Source organism: Spizellomyces punctatus (genome assembly GCF_000182565.1).
Source record: "Spizellomyces punctatus DAOM BR117 chromosome Unknown supercont1.12, whole genome shotgun sequence".
NCBI lineage: Eukaryota > Fungi > Chytridiomycota > Chytridiomycetes > Spizellomycetales > Spizellomycetaceae > Spizellomyces > Spizellomyces punctatus.
In genome coordinates, this window is record NW_015971548.1 from 206098 (window position 1) to 225612 (window position 19515).

The 19515-nt window shown below is 47.1% G+C and overlaps 6 protein-coding genes across 6 annotated transcripts; 1 reads left to right on the forward strand and 5 right to left on the reverse strand.

Moving 5' to 3' along the window:
- Positions 1-121: 121 nt before the first annotated feature.
- Positions 122-3108, reverse strand: SPPG_06469 (uncharacterized protein). The gene is made up of 13 exons (XM_016754671.1): positions 2851-3108; positions 2568-2790; positions 2444-2494; positions 2323-2382; positions 2199-2250; positions 2117-2128; positions 1943-2048; positions 1762-1878; positions 1574-1700; positions 1245-1510; positions 856-1177; positions 678-791; positions 122-616 (listed from the first exon to the last, which is right to left on the reverse strand). Exons 1-13 carry the CDS (start codon positions 2902-2904, stop codon positions 444-446), a joined length of 1677 nt encoding a protein of 558 aa, XP_016606095.1. The 5' UTR covers positions 2905-3108; the 3' UTR covers positions 122-443.
- A 906-nt stretch (positions 3109-4014) lies between these two features.
- Positions 4015-6399, reverse strand: SPPG_06470 (uncharacterized protein). The gene is made up of 10 exons (XM_016754672.1): positions 6224-6399; positions 5986-6161; positions 5817-5921; positions 5664-5753; positions 5354-5599; positions 5140-5292; positions 4986-5072; positions 4691-4916; positions 4432-4619; positions 4015-4367 (listed from the first exon to the last, which is right to left on the reverse strand). Exons 1-10 carry the CDS (start codon positions 6384-6386, stop codon positions 4215-4217), a joined length of 1587 nt encoding a protein of 528 aa, XP_016606096.1. The 5' UTR covers positions 6387-6399; the 3' UTR covers positions 4015-4214.
- A 1840-nt stretch (positions 6400-8239) lies between these two features.
- SPPG_06471 (uncharacterized protein) lies at positions 8240-10902 on the forward strand. Its single transcript, XM_016754673.1, has 9 exons — positions 8240-8265; positions 8367-8758; positions 8836-9118; positions 9184-9484; positions 9555-9699; positions 9757-10077; positions 10139-10351; positions 10415-10494; positions 10555-10902. Exons 2-9 carry the CDS (start codon positions 8371-8373, stop codon positions 10756-10758), a joined length of 1935 nt encoding a protein of 644 aa, XP_016606097.1. The 5' UTR covers positions 8240-8265; positions 8367-8370; the 3' UTR covers positions 10759-10902.
- On the reverse strand, positions 10807-11720 carry SPPG_06472 (uncharacterized protein; the record flags this gene model as incomplete). The annotated part of the gene is made up of 2 exons (XM_016754674.1): positions 10807-11509; positions 11571-11720. Coding segments are annotated over 2 exons (626 nt in total), but the record flags the coding sequence as incomplete, so codon positions are not given.
- A 1344-nt stretch (positions 11721-13064) lies between these two features.
- SPPG_06473 (uncharacterized protein) lies at positions 13065-17226 on the reverse strand. The gene is made up of 17 exons (XM_016754675.1): positions 16849-17226; positions 16583-16773; positions 16138-16508; positions 15521-16072; positions 15347-15442; positions 15208-15291; positions 15045-15143; positions 14931-14981; positions 14838-14863; positions 14760-14778; positions 14534-14695; positions 14268-14463; positions 13859-14208; positions 13756-13797; positions 13651-13695; positions 13493-13584; positions 13065-13421 (listed from the first exon to the last, which is right to left on the reverse strand). The coding sequence occupies exons 1-17, from the start codon at positions 17058-17060 to the stop codon at positions 13115-13117; spliced, it is 2895 nt and encodes a 964-aa protein (XP_016606099.1). The 5' UTR covers positions 17061-17226; the 3' UTR covers positions 13065-13114.
- A 51-nt stretch (positions 17227-17277) lies between these two features.
- SPPG_06474 (uncharacterized protein) lies at positions 17278-19264 on the reverse strand. The gene is made up of 7 exons (XM_016754676.1): positions 19156-19264; positions 18993-19085; positions 18155-18916; positions 17976-18095; positions 17841-17911; positions 17675-17784; positions 17278-17609 (listed from the first exon to the last, which is right to left on the reverse strand). The coding sequence occupies exons 1-7, from the start codon at positions 19160-19162 to the stop codon at positions 17411-17413; spliced, it is 1362 nt and encodes a 453-aa protein (XP_016606100.1). The 5' UTR covers positions 19163-19264; the 3' UTR covers positions 17278-17410.
- Between the last annotated feature and the right edge of the window lie 251 nt (positions 19265-19515).

Sequence of the window (19515 nt, forward strand, 5' to 3'; positions counted from 1 at the left end):
TTACGATCAGATCTTTGAGGGATGCGTCTCATTACTATACTCACTAGTTGGACTTCCTGCTGCATGACAGCATCAGCTCTCTATACTGCACGAATGGTGAGACTGTTCGTACCTTGTCAGGTAGGGTTAGGCTATTGCACGAGATTATATTATTACTATTCTGAGGAAGCCACGCTAACAGGTGTACTGGCGATGGAGCTATCCACGACAGAGATATGATATGATTGATCCAATCCTACAGTTGTCTTAACGAGATCAAAAGCGTTCTTGCGCCCGACTTGCGGAACCAAAATTTTACATTTTCCAACCACATCACACATTTAGTAGCAAAAAAGCAGGAGCTGCTGCATATGCCCTGCGATGGGCATACTCTACTGGGTTACAAACAATTTCACATCTTCGTAGAATTTCATATCAACTTGCGATCAAATCTGGAAACTAGTCTACAGTGTTTCGGTGCTGTACTTTTCGTCATTTGCGTAAGATTTTCGCAGCTCAGAGTGTCGGTAACCGTAACAAACGTAAATGACGGCACCGATCGCCATCCAGATAAATACACGAGCGATACTTGCAGGAGTGGTTTGGGTGAGTAGAGCAATCACGGATGCGGCGGATACTGCAGGGAAGATTCCGTATTAGCAAATATTAGAATGAGGCAGGCACAGAGTGGGACTTACATGCTGGAATCACAAATCCGCCAATTTTGCCGCCGGGAACACTGAACCCTCTGGGCCGGTCTGGGTCGGTAATCTTCAAGACGATGGTCGACAGTGAGACGAAAAAGAAGGCCACTAAAGACAAGATGTATAAATAAAGAATAATACATTTACAAAAATGCAATCACCGTCCACTTACACAAGGTACCGACGGAAGTCAAATTGCCCAAGATATCTACAGGAAGCAAACCAGCAAACAGTGCGCAGATAACTCCAGTGGTGATGGTAGTGACATAGGGGGTCTTGAATCGAGGGTGGAGGCGTGAAAACGTCTTTGGGAGAAGACCGTCCTCGGCCATGGCGTGGAAGATACGAGGTTGACCCAGCAACATGGTAAGGATGACAGAAGTCAAACCAGCAAGAGCACCAAAGGAGATAATGATGGTGAACCATCGCAAGTTGACACCCTGCGCCTTGGCTGCCTCGAAAATGTTGGTCGATACGGGTGCTTTGGGGTCAATCTAAAATACAATTGACCAATGTAAGCTTTCATGTCTTTCAAGTACCAATAATGCAGTGAGCACCTACCAGAGAGTATGGTCGGAGACCCGCCATGACGGCACTAACGGCAATGTACAAAATGGTGCAGATACTGAGAGATCCAATAATACCAATAGGGAGATCACGTTGGGGCCTTTTTGCTTCTTGCGCAGTTGTGGAGACAGCGTCGAATCCGATGTACGCGAAGAAGACAGTGACCGCGCCAGCAAAGATACCAGGGACTCCGTATTTCTTTGGTCCTTCTTGTGCAGGGACGAATGGTGAATAGTTTTGGGGGTTGATAAACTTGATACCTGCGCAGATAAGAATGGATCAGTTTTCTTCTCGTTCATTTGTGGCTGGGGAATTATACATACCGGCGAAGATGAACATCAACGTAATGACAACTTTCACGACGACAAATAAGTTGTTGACTCGCGATGATTCTTTAATACCGACGACCAGAAGAGTGGTGACTGCAACAACAATAGCGATAGCGGGTAGCTGCCAGTCGTAAATGTGTGAGCGGATTCGTCACATACAGTTGCGAGGTAGTTATACTTACGTTGATCCATGGGTAGCACCATTCGGCACCGCATTTGACAGCATTCCTTGCAAAGTGCGCTGAATCAACCTTTTCACCTTTGTATTCAGCGCCAGATTCCAGCCAGACAAATGGCGCCTGTAATGAAATGAGGCTTAGCATTCTACATTTAACATGATAACTACAACGGCCAGATCCTTACGTTGACCAATCTGGCATCCACTGAAGTATCCGAGTCAGTGACATCGTCAATGAACTTTACAAGATAGCTGGACCATCCAACAGCTACTGTCGCAGCTCCGACCAAGCTGTAGCAGACGGCGTATGAGTTAAGAAATTACGTCAAACATGTCCAGTAACTTGAATTCACACTCACTATTCAAGCATCCTAGAGTGGTTATACCATGTAAGTACGGTTCACCTTTGCGCACGCAAAAGTAAGTCGCATGAATACTTACAAGTCCCATCCAACAATCCAAGCCAAAAACTCGCCCATTGCCGCGTAGGTGACTATTCAGTGACGCGCAATGATTGATCAACTATATGATTTTGATTACGTGAACCGATCACTAGAAAACTCACATGAATATGCACTGCCAGAGGCGGGGATCATGGAAGCCAACTCTGCATAGCACATTGATGCTTTTGGATAATATTAGCCATAATTATGCAACGCATTATAAAGCAATCATGATTATCTCACCAAGGCCACATAGAGTTCCCGCGATTATAAAGGAAATGATCAAGGCGGGACCTGTAAGAGAGTCATACAATTTAGAGAGACGTGTCGCATCGCATCGCAAAAAAGGTATTAAGAAAACACCTACCAGCATGATCCTTTGCGGCTGTACCCGTCAGCACAAAGATACCTGCCCCGATAATAGCGCCAATACCAAGCAGAGTCAAATCAAGACCAGTGAGTGTACGTTTGTATTCAACTTGGTCCATTTGCGCGTGAAGACGGTCGATGCTTTTGGTGCCGAAAAAACGTCGTCCGATTGACGTTGACATGACGGCACTGTGGACAGGACCAAAGGGATGCCGCCGGTGCTATTAGAGATCCAATTAGCTGCTTATAGCTGGCACCATTCTACTAATAAATCGCCTCACCCTTGACCCTTCAGGAGCATACTCCACGGGTGATGTGTTAATCTTGTCGTCCATGTTTGGAAAATGGTTAAGAAAGAGGTCTTGATTCAGGTAATGAGGGAAGAAAAGGAAGGCGAGCTCGATTGGCCTGCCAACCGATACAAATTCAGAAACAGCAGTTTTGTGGGGTAAAGTCCGGGGTAAAAAAAAATCCAAAGCTGCTTTTAAGTCTTCTTTTCTAAAGTGGACCGCTTAGCTGGGGCTTTTAGTGAGTCCAACCACTTGAAGCCGCCATCAGCCGGATTTGGTAGTTGCAATCTAAACGTCACCCACCCCGATGGGCCCCCACTCCCCCCATCACATCTGCGCATATGCGCCGAACGCGCGGCTCTACACCTAAATCTTGCCAATTCCCCCACTACTGCTATCTTTGGATCCAGTTCCCGATCACCGACGAATGCGGGAGACAGTCAGCAGGTTAACTTTTTTCATCAGAAAAGGCAATCTTTCCACAACTAACGTGCCGATTTGTGCTCGTAGAAGGTGATAACAAAAAAAAAAAAACGATGAGTGTGACCTTTCAAACTCTCCGCTTTGCCTCCGATCATTTTCCCCCCACAATTTACGGTTTCGAGGCGCGTCCCTCAGGCGCAGTCACTTCATCAAATACTTGACGTTCCGGGAAAGTGGGTGTGGATATAAACGCTTGAAAATGACCCTTGGGGAACACATCACTTGCCCAATACGATGGTTGATGAAGACTGCAAAAAAGGGTAAGGCGGGTTTACGAACCTCCACATTGGACGACAAAAGTGTGACGCTGCAGGAAGATATTTGTTTTGGGCGCATGTGTCTTATCAGTAGGCTTTTTTTCCCGCTTTTCCTCCTTTATTTTTTATTTTGCATACAACTATTAGGGCCGCACTCTCGCAAAAAAAAAATGTCCATCAGTAGCGCAAGTTAAGCATGGTCGTAATTTTTTGCTTGGGTCAACGGATCGTGGATGAATGCAAATGCTACCTTTGACGCATGTAGTGCAAGGGGAGCCAAGAGAATATCTGCAAGTAATTGGCCAGGTGGGAACGCGTCTTGGTGCTACGATATGACGCTCATGTTTATCTCTGGTCGCTTGTCCCAGTTTGGGGGCAGATCCACCTGGCCAGTTGCGCCATTGCTGCTGTTGTTCTTGTCTTTAGCATATAAGCTTTATCATTCGATGGGACGCCAGCGATGGAATCCCAAAAGGGAAAAAAGATGTGGCGCCGTGTGCACCCAAGCGTTGGTTTTGTACCACAGGAAATGCAATTGCTTCTAAACTGAACGCTGCAAAGGAGTTACCTAAAACCACACAGAGCCGACACTCGTGTCACTATAGAATATGCTATCTATCCAGACTCCAGAGCAACCACAGGCTCCACCCCCTTGTAAAACGGACCTTCTCGTACATATCGTTGGAATCGACCGATAATGTTTGCATCAAGTATCTCATTCGCATTAGGATTGGAACATATCGCTTGCACCACGCTGTACTTCCATTCCTTTGAGAGCAAGTGAACAATTTGGTCAGCTGCAAACTCTGACGCACGGTGACACCGAACACACCTTGCCAGTCACTGATGGCTCAATCTGCCGGTCCATTAAAAACGATACAAAATCATAGCTGTAGTTGATTTCACGCAGACCCCAGTCATGCATCGCCATGCCTTTGAAAATTGCATATGCAGCTACTCGGTTCTCTTCAAATGCTGCCTTTGCGTAACGCATCAGATTTTGCAATGGGTTTGCTTCTCCTGCAGTGCCAATCATGCAAAGAGCATTGAGTGGTTGGTAGCAGACGACAAGTTCAGTTTCAATAGCATACCTGCAATGCCCAGGAATATTCGATGTGTGATTGCAGATAAACCAGCACCGGAGCTTGATTTCACACCAATCAAGCAAGAGGCAGACTGTAATCCTGTTATTTTCAGGTCCCCCGTGGTAGAGTTGATTTGGTCAATAAAATCATTCAGCAGAGTTTTCTGCTCGTCAAGTGCCACCAGCCCTTCAGCACTCGATCCAATGTTTCCAATTGCGAGGATTACGGGCTCCTATTGCGCGCAAGCCTAAATGTTATTACCATGTCCCCTTCAGTATCCCGCAACGCGGCAGCGTCATACCGCCAGTTCTTTTCGATCACTGTTGAGCTGCCGGTCGAACAAATCCAAAATCCCCAACGATGAATGCATGGCGACGAAATCGGCGGGCTGATACATGGGATAGAGCACTAAGGATTCTGAGGCGCTGGCTTTTGCTATAAAATTATGCTCGTACCTTGGTTGCAGCGACATGACCAAAGAACTTGATGATGGCAGATTTGACAAGAATGTCGTCAATGTCCCCGGCGTCGGTTTCAAGTATGCCAGCGAGTTGCACGAGTACGTTTGCATTGTGTAGAAAGCGGTTTCCGCATTCACTTTCCGACAGCTGATCGTTCACCTTATTCAGCGAACTAAGAGAGGAATGCAGCAACGCCATGATTTATGACCTTGGTAAATATTTGCACCGCATTCAATCGAGACAGCACATCATCAGAGTGCAGTTCTTCTGTCATTGACTTCAAAAGATCGGAACTTTGGAATTGATGCAGCACCTCATCGGATATTGTGCATATTCGCATCGCGAGGTCATACACTCTAAACTTTACGGTTTCGCTTTCCGCAAGAAGCTGGTTAAGGATTGACAGAGCGTCGTCCCCAAGAATAGCTTGGAGGCCCGTCTCCGAATGAGCAATCTGCAGGTCATTACAAGCACATGAGATCCAATACGGTAGAAGCTAAGCATCACACGAGTATCACCTTGAAGAGAAGGTTTTCCACCCGTAGGGCCACATCAACATCAGGAAAAGCAAGACTCTCCAAAACAGGAACGAAGAACGGGGATTGGATCTATCTATCTCGTCAGCAAACCTGGTTCCGCCCAACTCCGGCTTATGCATAAGATGTACGCACCAACATGTTAATCGTAGCATCTGCGTCTGTAGCCTTCTCTAATGCCGATAAGGCTAAATGTCGCAATGGTCCGCGTGGATCATCAAGGCCCGCAATGATGAGTTGCTAGTGCGGGGTGAGAGACCTCGCTCACCAACAGATATTTGCCGCTGCACCATGTCCTACTTACCCCAAATCTACTTTGTATTTCTTGATAAGAAAGTGGTTGTAGTAATCGTTGTATGATTTTGGCAATGTTTCTTTGGACGGAATCATCCATATGCGAGAGAGGAAGGAGGGCTATAAATGGTTCTGGAGAAAGGTCGTATCTTGCTATCAAGTCCCGAGCGTTGTCTCCAGACACCCCTATATGGCCATGTATGAGATATAGTAGTGGCGGTGATCTCCCAACCTCAGTGATCTCCAACCTTCCAAAGCAAGGGCAATTGTTGTTAAAGCAGTGGCGAGTCTCTGCATATCGGGCGTATTTGGGACTGCTCGAACAATAGCAATGGCCTCTGATAGTACGGCATCCTGTAAATTACTGTTGTTAATACCGGTGCTGGTCGAATGTGGCATTGTGGTAGGCATAGGTATGGCAATGTCGTACGCGTATTCAATTGGGATCTGCGATTACTCACCAGAGATCTCGTGACCGGATTCAGCTGTAAGTCATGTGACATGTGTTGTGATTCACCCTACCTCTGATTGGCTGCACGTTTTTTTCGCGTATGGCGCAGTCGGCCCAGCGCGTCTATAAAAGCCGCGCCCAGCTCGCGTTTCCTCTGCTTTCCATCCCAGTCAAGCGCGCTAGTGTCCCGTTGGTAAGATCTTTTACGGCCTTCTGGAGCGGCGGTGTCGTGCTGGAATGCCTCTAGTTGTCCTGCTGGAGCGGCTCTTTTGCCGTGCTGGAGGGACTTTGGTCTTTTGTTCTGCTTGGGGCGGCTCGTGTGTTAAGAGCTGTCCCGGAAGAACTTCTGGCATTCTGGAGCGACAGTGTCGTGCTGGAGGGACTAGGTTTTTGTGTTTCTGGCTTTCTGGAGCGTCACTTCATCCTGTTTGAGCGACTGTATCGTGCTGGTAGGCCTCTAGTTGTCCTGCTGGAGCGACTACTTGGTCGTGCTGGAGGGACTTTGGTTTTATGCTCTTTCTGGCCTGTGGAGCGATACAGTCGTGAGGGATGAAGCCGTGCTGGAAGCTATGTTGTCCTGCTGGAGCGGCTACTTTGCCGTGCTGGAGGGACTAGGCTGTTTTTCTTCTTTTTTCTGGCTTTCTGGAGCGTCACTTCGTCCTGTTTGAGCGATTGTATCGTGCTGGAAGGCCTCTATTTATCCTGCTGGAGCGACTACTTGGTCGTGCTGGAGGGATTTTGGTTTTCTGTTCTGCTGGAGCGGCGTTGCCGTTCTCGCTGGACCTTTCTGGTCTGTGGAGCGATACAGTCGTGAGGGGTGAAGCCGTGCTGGAAGCTACGTTGTCCTGCTGGAGCGGCTACTTGGCCGTGCTGGAGGGGCTAGGCTGTTTTTTCTTTTGGCTCCCATAGGACACTTTCGATCCACATTTTATTTTGGCATCAGTCTTCGGGAAACCGAAGCGGGCTAATGGGCCTATGGTGCGTCCCCAGCCGCACGACTGCTTTTGCAAGAACACAGAGGGGCCTGTTGTCGAGTATCGTTTTGTTTGAAAGAAATATTGGATAGTGTACAATAATGATTACCATTTCACCAAAGAGTATCTGGAATTCTTTCGCTCAGTCGCCGAGTGCAAGCGCCATAGCACTATGTTATACAATCTCTGGCGCAAAATCAAAGTCTCACATTGGTTGTGTTTTATAGTAATATGATTTTCAGCACTGCCTTCTGAGGTGGCGGTTCCCAAGCTGACTGTTTTCTTTGAAGCAGCCAAGGATAAGAATGTGCGCATGAAAGAAACCGTTGGATTCCAAGACTTACCCCAGTCATCTACTCGACTGCTTCCGCGTTTCTACAAATGTGTTATGTAGACACATTCGGTAGGTCAACCCGTACTGCAAAAGCAAATGACACCCGGATGCATGCAATATACGGCGTGGAAGCACAGTTGTGTTGGAAACCGCGAATTGCTCAAAATAGATTAAAGGCAAAGTTTAGGCGATTCTTCCAAAACTTGGAGAGCTTTCGACCACTTCTTGGAGATGACATTAACATCTGGATGTCAATGCATGCGGTTGACGCAAATTCGTCCCCAGCGATGAATGATCCAATTTCTTGAAAGAATGGAAACTATTGGGTAGTAGTTTTGCTTTTTCGACCAAATGCTGTACTAAAAATGCACATGTATAATAGTCGGTTTTACAGTCCGCTGTTCGATTTTCATGTTCTCTATTCGCAGAGCAACTCTACGGGGCATCCAGTACTGCGCAATCTGGACAACAAAGCAAATGAAAGGACGCTAACCTTGCAGCCATGAACGTTCCAGGAAGTTAGCTAAAAGAGTAAGCACATGAGCTCTCGCCTAAAATCTCGTGATCGTATTGCTTACGTCCGCGTCAATTTGACTTCCGCTATCCGTGATACTGACGACCTACTTTGCTAGAGAAATGCTTCAAGAATATATTAGCGCATCAGAAGCATTATGGGCTATTTTAGATGAAACTACAGGGATTCGCCCGATTGTGCACAAACATGAAATCACGGAAGTGCCCCAGGAACGAACCTCGCCTGGCAAAACCTCCACTTCAAAATCATCCAGCAGTATCAAACCTTTGAATATTGTAGAGTGTGGACATGACTGTCATACTACCTACCTCGATGGACATCTACCGCCTCTACCAGGTTCAGACCCTGGAAAGAAGCATCTGCCAAAAACCGAGCACAAGATGAATTGGAATAAATCGCATCATAAGGCACAGCTTGTATTGTCGGACGTATCGGATGAGGAAGAAGAGGGAATATTCTTAGATCCAGAAGTAGATCCCTGGGCTGAAGGTGAGGACGTGATAGTAAAGCGTAGACTTGGTCGACACATCAACTGAGACGCTCATAGTTTGCAAACGAATATCTAGCGGATCTTTCGTGGAGTGACGAGGCGCCGACTCTTAAGAAACTTTACATGTCGCAGCGGCAGTGGCCACGCAAGAAGAGAACAGCATCGCAAATGGACTTCAGTAAAGAGTCCATACTAGGATATTTCCGCACATTACGATTGCATGATAGGAAGATAGGATACATTGACAGGGACATCATGAAGATGCGAAATTTGGAGGAGTTGAGTTTAACTGGAAATTGGATCGATCATGTAAATAGTCTCCCGACAAGGTTACAAATACTGCATCTGAATGCTAACCGGTGAGCAAGCAAAGCAGAACCTGAAAACACGTCTCCGTTAATTAACTCACATGCATGTTGCAAAGACTGTCAAAGTGCCCGAATGTCTCGGCCCTTCAGCAATTGGTCCACCTTGGTATTGGGTATAACTCTATTGCCAGTTTTTTGGATGTTGAACTTCGCCCCGAGTCACCGCCCAAATCGTCTTCTGCAAACCCACGTCCCAGAAAACTTTCGCCTTTGTCTGGTTCAAAACCCAGTACAACTTTGGGTTGGTTGCCACCGAGCTTGAAGTCATTAGACGCCAGCTGGAATGCTATATCCGATTTAAACGAGACACTTGAAGTTCTTGAGCAACTACCCTCGCTAAAGATTCTGGCACTTACGGTAAGCGCGAATTGCACCAGGCGTGCAACAGCGAGACATGGATTGCGATTAATGTCTTTACCTTTTCAAGGGAAATCCAGCTTTTCTTCTTCCCAAATATCGAGCGTCCGCAATTTCGCGCCTTCCAGGGCTTGTTTCATTAGATGATACATGGGTGACCGCCGAAGAGAGGACCACGTCGCTTAGGATAGTTCGGGAGGACGCACGCGACGAAGGTATTGCATTATGATTCCAGTGGACTGAACAAAGGGTACTAAACTTTACCCACACAGTGTGTATATCATTCGGTATTCATACTCTTACCGGGTTCTCTATACCGGAATCGGTTATACCCGAGGATCCAAAGCAGCCACTGGACGAGTACACTTTCCAGCTACGAATTGTACTTGAAAGGTTCAATGGCTATGCGATATCCACCCCCGCTGTATCCCCCCCGCAGCGTGTCCACCAGCCACCAGATAAGCCGCATAAATCCGGTAAGGGGAAAGGTGGAGACGTGCAACCACCCGAGCCGGAAGTTCATCTTGTAGACTTTGCCTTCGTGCAAGAGATTGAATTTCCCATCGGAAAGCAGCTTCGGGATGCTCTGTGGGGTACGTGGAGACGCTGCTCTGTTGTTGTTGGGGTCCACGGTACACTGCTAACTCCTTGTAGATGGGGTAACTGTCATACTCAGCCGCAATAGAGTTGCCTACGTCAGGAAGGATGACCTCGCACCTGACGAGAACGACACCAGTACCCGGCCTGATAGTTCAGCCGCTACCTCTAGACGTCCTTCCCTGTCAGGTAAAAAAGGAGGGAGCCAAGCTGGAAGAAAACCTGCCAAGGCTGCAAAAGGGAGGAAGGGCGCCAAAGAAGATGAAGCAGGTAATACACTAGAACTGTTAAATGCATTTCGCTTGTACCTGACACCTTCTCCATCTTTCGAAGCGAACTGGAGGCCAGTAATAGCCGAGAGAACTGACATTGGTCTTTGCCGTGTGTCCACGAAACCCTTTCTCGATGGAGAGGTGAGTGGACGAACACTGCCTATCCAATATGCTACTAACTGAGCGTCCTCTCCTTTCAAGAACGTCATTGAACAGGAGTGCGATCTAACGATTCCGGTGAAAGACTCCCATTCTCCTACATCGTCCACCGTTGTGGGAACAGTACATCTATCGTTCCGCTTGAATCCGCTGACGGAGGAGAGGGCAGGCGGCCCAAGTGATGAAAACGATGCGCCTGACGGAGTACGCTTAGGTCATGGCCATGAGAGTACTGAAGAAGAATAGATGTCTAAATCTCTTGATTCAAAATCTGTGGCAGGAACTGCATAGACCGGTATATTCTCTGTAAGGCCAGCCAAACTATTGTCGACGGGATTATATGTATCCCTCTACCTAATGTACTTAATCGGATGCACAACTTCGTCTGGCTGCACCATATCAGCTATCCTTACTTTCCTATCAATCTACATTCTAGCTGTCCCTAGTGCAGAGGTGCTCCTATGTACGGCACTTGTGGACGCACACTGCCATAGTCTGCGGGCATCGCGCACCAACGCCCCTCATCCACGAACCCCCCACTCTTTGCGTGCCCTATGTTTGGCATTCGCTATAGCTCGCTCGTCTTTCATAAAATGCTGCACAATCAATGATGCAGCCACAAACATTTCGGTTGGCAAAACGCACGACAGCCTTGAACCGGAGCTTTTCTTTTGATTGCGCCTAGAAGATGTTCGCGGTCTATCGATAGAGTCTAAATTTCCAGCAGTCAAAGAGACATCTACCCGGAGCTCCCATTTTTCTGGGAAGGACGGTACGGAAGGCAGTTTTTCAGAACAATGTACATTCGAAGTGGGTGCAGTTCGAAGGGACCTCCGTGCCAGATTCGATTGCTCTCGATCATGCCGTGAAGTTTGCGGAGTAGAAGGGGCAGATTTCGGGTGAGGTGAGACTGAACACTCAGTCTGAAGAGCAAATGTGCCAACGTTGCGAGACGAACCAGCGTCTTGAAACCGGAAAGACTGACCAAACAAGTCTCCTAAAAGGGCAGGAGATTTTTTAAAAAGTATGCGGCCAGGTCAAATGCATTGCAGACTCACCGATCATCACAACGGTGCCTGCTCTGCACTTCAGGCTTAACCTGGGAGACCAAGCATTGGCAGAGATCCTGTCAATCATTCCACGTAAGATCCACCCAGCCCCTCCACACGCTGTTGCCAGACCTCGTCCATAGAGATCGTAATTCATTCCACAACACTATGCATTGAAAGAATTACTTGTACCCGTGCTCGAAGGTTACCGAGATTCTTTGTTCACTTACCCCAGGACGCTGTGCGATCTTCCAAACGGCTCGTCCATTGACATCATGTAGGAACAGGCTACATAACTGGGCCGTACGCCTTTTTTGAACCGCATATATAAGGTGACCATCCCCTGCGGCTCTGATATCTCCACCTTTATTCAAGCAAAGAAATTGGTCAAGATTGACAATGTTTTCTTGCGGACATTGTAACTTACCGCAGCCGAATATTCTTCCAGTTATTGAGAATATTAATTCTCGATGAATGTTATCAAGATGTATTGGTGGCATTTTGTGCAGACCACTATGATCCTGGTACCCGCCAGCGTGTAAACTATCTTTTCTTCTTGCGACTGAGGACTCTGGCACCGTTCCCTGCAAATGAGGCATTGTCTCGCCCGTGTGGCCGTGTTTCCTGTATTGTGGTGATGGATGATATAGATACGTTGTGGTGGATGGTTTTTTGATGTCATCGTCGGGTGTGTGAGACCCATGGGGAAGTTGATATCGCACACTTTTTCTCGGCTTTCCAATCCCTATTATGGCAGGCATCTTCGGGGTTCCTATTGACTTCCCAGTCGGTTGTGAAGTACTCTGAGAGTGCCTTGCAGCATCTTCTTCATGATGAAGTATCGGAGGCATTCGGGCGTCATCCATTTTACGTGACCTCACTTCTCCATTTGAAGGAATGCTCAGCGTTCCCAGCGATCCTACTATTTTCGGCATTTTGAGACCTTGCAGTCCGCTGCTTCTGTGTGCCATTCTTGAGCGGAGGTCGGCCGCCGGCAACGTTTGCAGAGTGGTAGCCATGTTCGAAAGGAGTGGCAGTGGTGACGGGAAGGTGAGCGAGAGCAAGGAAATTGAGCCAGTGCCACTAGCTGAACGGGGGCACTCTCTCTTTGGAAATTACCACTGCCGTTCGTCTGGCCCCCGGGCACCTTAGATACTCATTTTCTTACTTATTAATATTGAATGAAGGATGCGGTAGGGTATTCTTGCTTTAATTTAACTAGATCTAAAAATCTCCGATTTATCAATACCGGATAAAGCTATCGGACATTTCTTTCACCATTATGATATCTACATATGCGTTCCTGTATCTTACAGCCAAGGAAGATGCCTATGTAGTGAGAAACATCTGCAAACGCAATCCTCAATATATGTCGATGCCGTTAATCTGGCACCGCTTCAAATGCTAGCCGTATGCCATTTTTATTATGATACAACGGCAACCCAGAGCATCGGCTTTAAAGAAATCAAGCGCAATATACGGACAGGTCATTCAAAAACATTTGCCAGCAAAAGCTTCCTATTGACATTCGGTACACATCTTTGAAATACTGCCTATGTATCTGCTACCCCACTTTCCGTATTATTCTCGCCATTTGGCGGCGTCCAGCTTGTCTCTTGGGTTATGACATTGAAATAGTATATCTGCTCATCTCCGCGGTCTACTTTTCGCCAGTCGGGATACCCTTCCACTGACTCTACTCCGGAAAGTTCCGTTTCATCTCCCGAGTCTACGTCCTCACCCTCATCTGGAACTTCCTCTGCATTTTCCGAATCTTCTGGAAACGGTTTGCCAGTCTCTGGGTCGAGAATGATGTAGTTCTCCGGTAGTCGCCACATCGCTTCCTTTGTATCCGTGTTGCTGTGTTTGAAAATTGCGGACAGCGTCAGAAGCCATAAACAGAGCTCATATGGTGCTGACAGTTTGCTTACTAGTAGTAAGTCGTTCCCATAGCAGATGTAGCTTTCTTCCATATTTGGCCGCCAATATCCACCATATCAGGCTCCACATATCCTCCCATGTCCTAGACAAAGGCAAAGGCATTCAATCATCATTCAATGAGGAGTGGGTGACATCATTGCCGCCTTACCGTTTCTGAATAGCCAGCATTTGGTCCAACATCTATTGAACCCTGCTACATTTTGAGCAATGTCAGAAAAATGTCGGACTCAGATTTTCCAATCACATAACTTACACTCAGATTCGCAAAGTCTACGTCTTTTCTTCGCAGCGTACCCTGAGAGAGGAAGATTGTAAATGTAATTTGCTTCCTGCCACATAAACAATGCTCGACGTACCCATCCTTTGAGCGTCCCTCTCAATGATCCGCCTACTCCGAGTGTGCTTCCTGCTCGCGATACTGGTCGCCTACCACCCATTCCCATGGACCAACTGCTAGGACGCACACTCCCTCGATCTGAGTCGTCCTGTGCGGAATTGAACTGGTGGGCGAGGAAGGCACCCGTTGACATGCGTTTGTTGATGTTGTCTGCTTTTCGTGACTCTTCTGCTGCAACCTTTATGGCAGTGTTGAAAGCATCGATCCACTTTTGACGGTCATCCTCCGATGCTGCAGCGAAAATCAAGTCTTTTCGATCTGCTGTTCCAGTTATTTGAAAGCCGTGCTTCATCCCCTTCGGTACCCCCTCTGCAAATATGTGTATCAGCCAGGTAACGAACGTGGCTCAACAGCTTTTCGAGACCCACCTCCTTTCGCATCAACCTTGAGTGCCAGGTCTGCAACGTCATACACCGACTCTAGAACATAGCGCCCGCCCTTGAGAGGAGTGCAAACAAGCAGAACGTCCGTGAAGAGAAGTGCATATCTCTCTCTCGGTTTGCCATTGACAGCTCGTGCCAACGGTCCATCACGCACATGCTTCTTGTCCTGCAGCCCGAGAGGCTATAAAAGCATTTTGGCATCCAGGTTAGAACCGATAGGACACTGACAGCAACCTCGACTGTCCGCTTACCGTTGGTGAGTCAATTCGTCCTTGCAAGGCTGCAATCCTTTCGCGTTCGCCCAACTGTCTGGTGTACTCGTTTACAAGTGCTACGACGCTTTCGATCTTTGTCATAGCGAGATTAAGCGAGATTGTGTCTTTGCTGAGCTTGTCTGTGTGCTTTTGCAGCTCCTATAAACAGCACCAGTTGGTAAGTATCGGAAATAAATCCTAACATTATGAACACTGTCTGTACCCGAATGAGCAGAGGATACCTTTCGACAAAGAATAATTAGCGTTATGGTGTAAGCAAGCACCGTCATAATATACTTACTTGCATATCCGCTGCACAGGTTTAATCTGGTGATTCATAGACCGTTAGTTGCTTCACCTCTAAGCAAGCACTACGGCGATTCAAGTCTCATACCAGAAATGATTCGAGACTCAACCCTCGCCCCTCTTGACTGTTCATCATAGTCTGAATTAGAGAGGATATTAAAATCGGTGTTCTAACAATGCTGCAAGATCGGATCTTTCATACCTCCAACTTTTCTTTCAAATCTGGTCGGGCTTGTAGTTTGTGGACGAGTTTCATAGCTTCAGGATAATTGCCGCAATATATTGTGTACACTTTGAAGGACTAGAAGTTTGTTGCAACATATTGATAATCATGAGGAGAATGCTAAATATCCTCATTTGTTTACCTCTGATACATCAACGATTGCATCTCCAACTTCTGGAATGAACGGATCAGTGTCTCGCTTCTCATGCAATCGATCAAGCAGTTGCTGGTGGTTTCGTGTTAGCACAAAGTTTTTAAGCAAATGCAAGACTTGCAAGTACCTGATTGACTGGGACTAACTGATCGATATTTGAGAAGAGCGCTTGTATTTCTTCCTCAGTGAGCAATTGTGTTTCTTGTAGCTGCGGTTTGTGGAACTAGGATAGAGTTGGTGGTATTGGTGTAAGCCTCAACATTGGCATAAACAAACATACCGCTAAATACGAAACGCTTACATTAATCATTAGAGAAAGATCCCGAACGTAGTCTGCTTCTGTTTCAATAAGCTCGTAAACAGCTGATAGACGCATGAGCTCCGGCTTGGGTAAATTTGCCCCTGCCACCTCTGGTGGGAGCTTTGAAAACATCGTCTTTGGTGGGCCTGGTGATGCCGCGGGTGCCGCCGAGTCGATCGACATTCGGGTTTTGGAGGCATCAACAAAGCTAGGTTCGGAGGCAAGGGAGATAGAACTCTGCGACTTCTGTCTATCGCTGTCGGTAATAACTGACATTGCTCGCCGTGGAATTGGCATCCCAAAGTCCATCGCCGAAGACGATACTTCCTCATCGATCGTGGCTATTCTCTCTGCAAGCGCTAGATTCCCCACCTTCCCTAAAATATTCTGCTGTGATGTTTCAAGATCTTTGACGTTTTGCAGTAATCTGCCGATCGTGGAAATGAGTTCATCCGCTAGAGAGTCTGCTTTTTGTATCGCCTCCTTTGCATCTTCGGTAGCTGATTCTTGCTGTCGGTAAGAGGGGTCTGTTATTCCGCGGATAGTGTGTCGCTAAATTAGGAGGAGAATTCAGATATCGTTCACATTTCATATTATATCGCTCATCAGGCGATTACCAGCTTTAGTTCGGCCGTTGCAGCCCGTCGGAAGACACGAGATTGATTACTTTCCACAGTTTTAAGTTTGTCTAGTAATCTCTCCAATGAGTCCTGGCTTCCATTTCGCCCATTTTGCCCTTCGGCATCCTCAATTTGGTCTGCGGCATACGCTCCATTCAACAATGCTGGTTCACATTCGTCCCCACCTTCCAAGAGATATCGTATTCTATCGATGGGCACATCTGGGACGGATATCTGCATCGAAGATGCTACATGAACCGCTAATGCAGCTAGAGCCTTTACCATTCCTTCATCGCCAACTGGACTCGCGTTGACAAATTCCATTGGCCGGAAGGAACCAGTCTTGTTGATGCCAAATGTTGTTAGCCCTTTCAGATTCATCATGTTAGAACAGTGGAAAAACGACCCTTCCTCCCTACTGCTAAAAGCTCTACACACAAACCAGTAGAGAATGCCGCGAGATTTTCTAGGGCTGCCATTGGACTTCTTTCGGAATTGATATGTCGCACAGTTTTAGGAGAAAGAGCGTTGAGCGCTTTGCAAGGAAGTTGTCCATATCGCAGCTCATTCCATATTGTGTCATCCTGGGTTACTTCGAGAGTCTCTCCACCTAGTTGCAAGACTTTGGTAATCCTAGGGTATGTATAGGATGCCATCAAAGTCAGCCAAATTGCACATCCTGTCTCTTCGACCTGGTCAAATACGCACCAGAGAATCACAAGTGGTTTTATCGCTCGTATCGGATTGCTGATGCGATTGGATCCTTCTGACTGTTGTATTTGTGACGGCAGTCCTGAACCGCTTCGTGGAATTGATGATAAATCTAACGGTCCCTTGCTAGGTCGAGCCTCTATAATGCGCCCTTCAGGTAGAGCATCGGAACTCTTCGACAAGGGTAGTGCGTCGACGGCCGTGCTCATTTCGGGTATGGGGTATTAAAGTGTCCGCTATCCCTTTGAGTTCGTCGTGATGCAGAGGAAATATAGTATGCGATGGTATGAAACGTGCTAACGCTCAGTCAGAAAGGGCAACGCAAAAGTGAAGCATAGGGTTGTTGTTCTATGATCCCATGATATTTCCAGAACCGAGCTCATATTGTCTGGCAGGTTATTTTTAGGCACATTCGCGAACCGATGATCCAAATTTGAAGAAAGGTAGTGATATTAAGGTAAGATTTATAACCCTTTGATGGGTTCATCTACAGGAAGGAATCTGCCTGCATTAGATTATCTACAATTGCCTAAAAATTATTTACATATGCTACGAGTTGTTAACGGCGGTTCTCATATAGTTCCAGAAAATCGGCAAGTTTTGGAGTATTGACGATACGCAGGTCATCTTCTTGTCCTATTACTTTGCGCAACTTTATTTCCTCGGCTACTCCATCGTGGCCAACGTGCCGATAGAAGCACGAAGTGCCAAATGGACATGTGCCTTGACCAAAGTCAAAGTGCTTGCAATCAATTGTGCTAATGGCCACATCCCAATTATCTTTTAGCTTTCATCTTACAAACATGCAATTCAAATGCCTTACCTTAGCTTTAGTTTGTACTCCTCGATAATCGCCATCTTCTCATCAAGTGTCCGGGGCCACACGGACGACGGCGTGACAAAATGGGTAATTGTGCGGCAAATTGGACAGGACTGCACACCACAGGATGAGTGACAATAATCAGAAAACACTTTGACAGCTAGCTCACCTTTGAAGTATCCATTCCCTGATTGCTGCGCCACTGTCGTATGCAGCTTAAGCACACACAGTGATCGCAATCTTGAGGACGGATTGAGTTGCCAGTTCGGAAGATCTTCAACAGCACTCTTTTCTTAACACTTACTGAGCAATCCATACCGCGAGTCAGATTTTGTTTGCACGCTCTCCATGCATACTACACAATCAATATCTTCATTCACCCGCTCTTTTTGCTCCATTCTACTGTGACAAAGTATCATATGTGCTTTATAGCCACTTGAGTGTTTCGGTCTTCAACGAGCATGCAAAGATTGAAAGCCCCACCTTCATGCTCTTCCGCACTGCCATCCGGATCCAGACATTGTTTCAAGCACACTGGGCAAGTCAGTCCATGTCGATATCGACATTTCTCGTCCCCAAATCGACATATCCCTTGCATAGCAAAGGGGCAAAGTGGTGTATCATCCACTTTTACAACAGAGTCATCGGGATTCGCACTTGGAACACTTGAGCCCATGGCGGGTACTCCCACTTTCGCTATATTCGAATACGATGGCCGCATCGGTAGTTTTGATTCCTCCGCATCATCGTCATCCTCCGACTGTTCTTGCGGATAGTCGGACGGCCATGGTTGACTTGATCGAAAGCCAGATACGGCATCGGCCTCCACACCGAAGCCGCCAGCTGATGGCTGTTCCTGACGGACATCACCCTTTCTGCCTGCTGACAGAGAGAGGCCGCACAAAGAGGTTTCCAATGGTATCTCTTCACCGTGCGGTTTCTTTTCACCCGCTACGCTTTCTCTTGATTCTACCAATGTTTCGCCACCACGTACAACTATCGATGCAGCTCCCAATCCCAATGCTGCAGAGGACGGGATAAATGTTCTCCGATTTCCCGCCGAAGGAACGGTTGCTGGTTTCCGAGAGGATCCGGTGGTAGGACTACTTTCTACGGGTGAGGGTCTACTAGTAGATGCTTGGGACGTTTGCGAGCTGTGGGACTTTGACGTCACCGAGCCCGATCCCGCCTTTACATGTTGAAGCGCACAGTAGTTGCCAAACCGACACTGTCCCTTTTGATAATCTAAGGATGTCAGAAAACAGTCAACAGTCGGTCTCTTGACACAAGAGCCCACTGGAACGTCAAGTTATCTACGTACAAGCACACACTGCCTTGTCCATAGACTGTCTATCGTGCAAAAAGGAACAGTCGCGGCGGTGACAGGTTCCAAGCGCGTAGAATCGACAGGGAGCTTGTGGTGAACCAGAAAAGTAATATTCAATGATAATATACTTTCAACTCAAATCGTTCTATACACTTACTCGTCATGGTAAAAACCTGAATGGAATGAAAGGATGAGCTGCGGGTGCCAATACGATAACGTTGGGATCAAAAGCAGAATGTTTTTTGAGGGGAATAGTCACTTTGTCAGCATTACCAAAAATGGCTTAATTACTACGCTAAGCCACGCTTTCCTCATCCAAGGGATTTAACATATCGAAAACGAAGCCGGAGGATGGCAGATTCAAGGGACTGAGGAATGGCGTAACCCTGGACGAACCCTTCGTTAGTGCCGCAAAATGCTTTACACTACTATCGGCCCCGTAGTAAGACTTCTGGCTGGATCCATGTGGTCAATGTTTTGATCTGGCCCTCCCACTAGGCATTGGACATCACACCCG

Excerpts from the sequence above, each read along its gene's own strand:
- SPPG_06474 (XM_016754676.1), bottom strand. Across the intron at positions 17,912-17,975 it reads CTCGCGGTATGGATTGCTCA|ATTGCGATCACTGTGTGTGC; the intron begins GTAAGTGTTAAG and ends TCCGTCCTCAAG. Across the intron at positions 17,785-17,840 it reads AGGGAATGGATACTTCAAAG|TCCTGTCCAATTTGCCGCAC; the intron begins GTGAGCTAGCTG and ends TGTGGTGTGCAG.
- SPPG_06469 (XM_016754671.1), bottom strand. The coding sequence starts at position 2,904 with ATGGACGACAAGATTAACACATCACCCGTGGAGTATGCTCCTGAAGGG. Across the intron at positions 1,178-1,244 it reads GTCTCCGACCATACTCTCTG|ATTGACCCCAAAGCACCCGT; the intron begins GTAGGTGCTCAC and ends ATTGTATTTTAG. Across the intron at positions 617-677 it reads CGGATTTGTGATTCCAGCAT|TATCCGCCGCATCCGTGATT; the intron begins GTAAGTCCCACT and ends TCTTCCCTGCAG.
- SPPG_06471 (XM_016754673.1), top strand. The coding sequence starts at position 8,371 with ATGCTTCAAGAATATATTAGCGCATCAGAAGCATTATGGGCTATTTTA. Across the intron at positions 9,119-9,183 it reads CTGCATCTGAATGCTAACCG|ACTGTCAAAGTGCCCGAATG; the intron begins GTGAGCAAGCAA and ends CATGTTGCAAAG. Across the intron at positions 9,485-9,554 it reads TAAAGATTCTGGCACTTACG|GGAAATCCAGCTTTTCTTCT; the intron begins GTAAGCGCGAAT and ends TACCTTTTCAAG.
- SPPG_06470 (XM_016754672.1), bottom strand. The coding sequence starts at position 6,386 with ATGCCTACCACAATGCCACATTCGACCAGCACCGGTATTAACAACAGT. Across the intron at positions 5,600-5,663 it reads TGGAAAACCTTCTCTTCAAG|ATTGCTCATTCGGAGACGGG; the intron begins GTGATACTCGTG and ends AATGACCTGCAG. Across the intron at positions 5,293-5,353 it reads CGGTGCAAATATTTACCAAG|CTGTCGGAAAGTGAATGCGG; the intron begins GTCATAAATCAT and ends GTGAACGATCAG.
- SPPG_06473 (XM_016754675.1), bottom strand. The coding sequence starts at position 17,060 with ATGAGCACGGCCGTCGACGCACTACCCTTGTCGAAGAGTTCCGATGCT. Across the intron at positions 16,073-16,137 it reads CAACGGCCGAACTAAAGCTG|CGACACACTATCCGCGGAAT; the intron begins GTAATCGCCTGA and ends CTCCTAATTTAG. Across the intron at positions 14,982-15,044 it reads ATTTGAAAGAAAAGTTGGAG|ACTATGATGAACAGTCAAGA; the intron begins GTATGAAAGATC and ends TCTCTAATTCAG.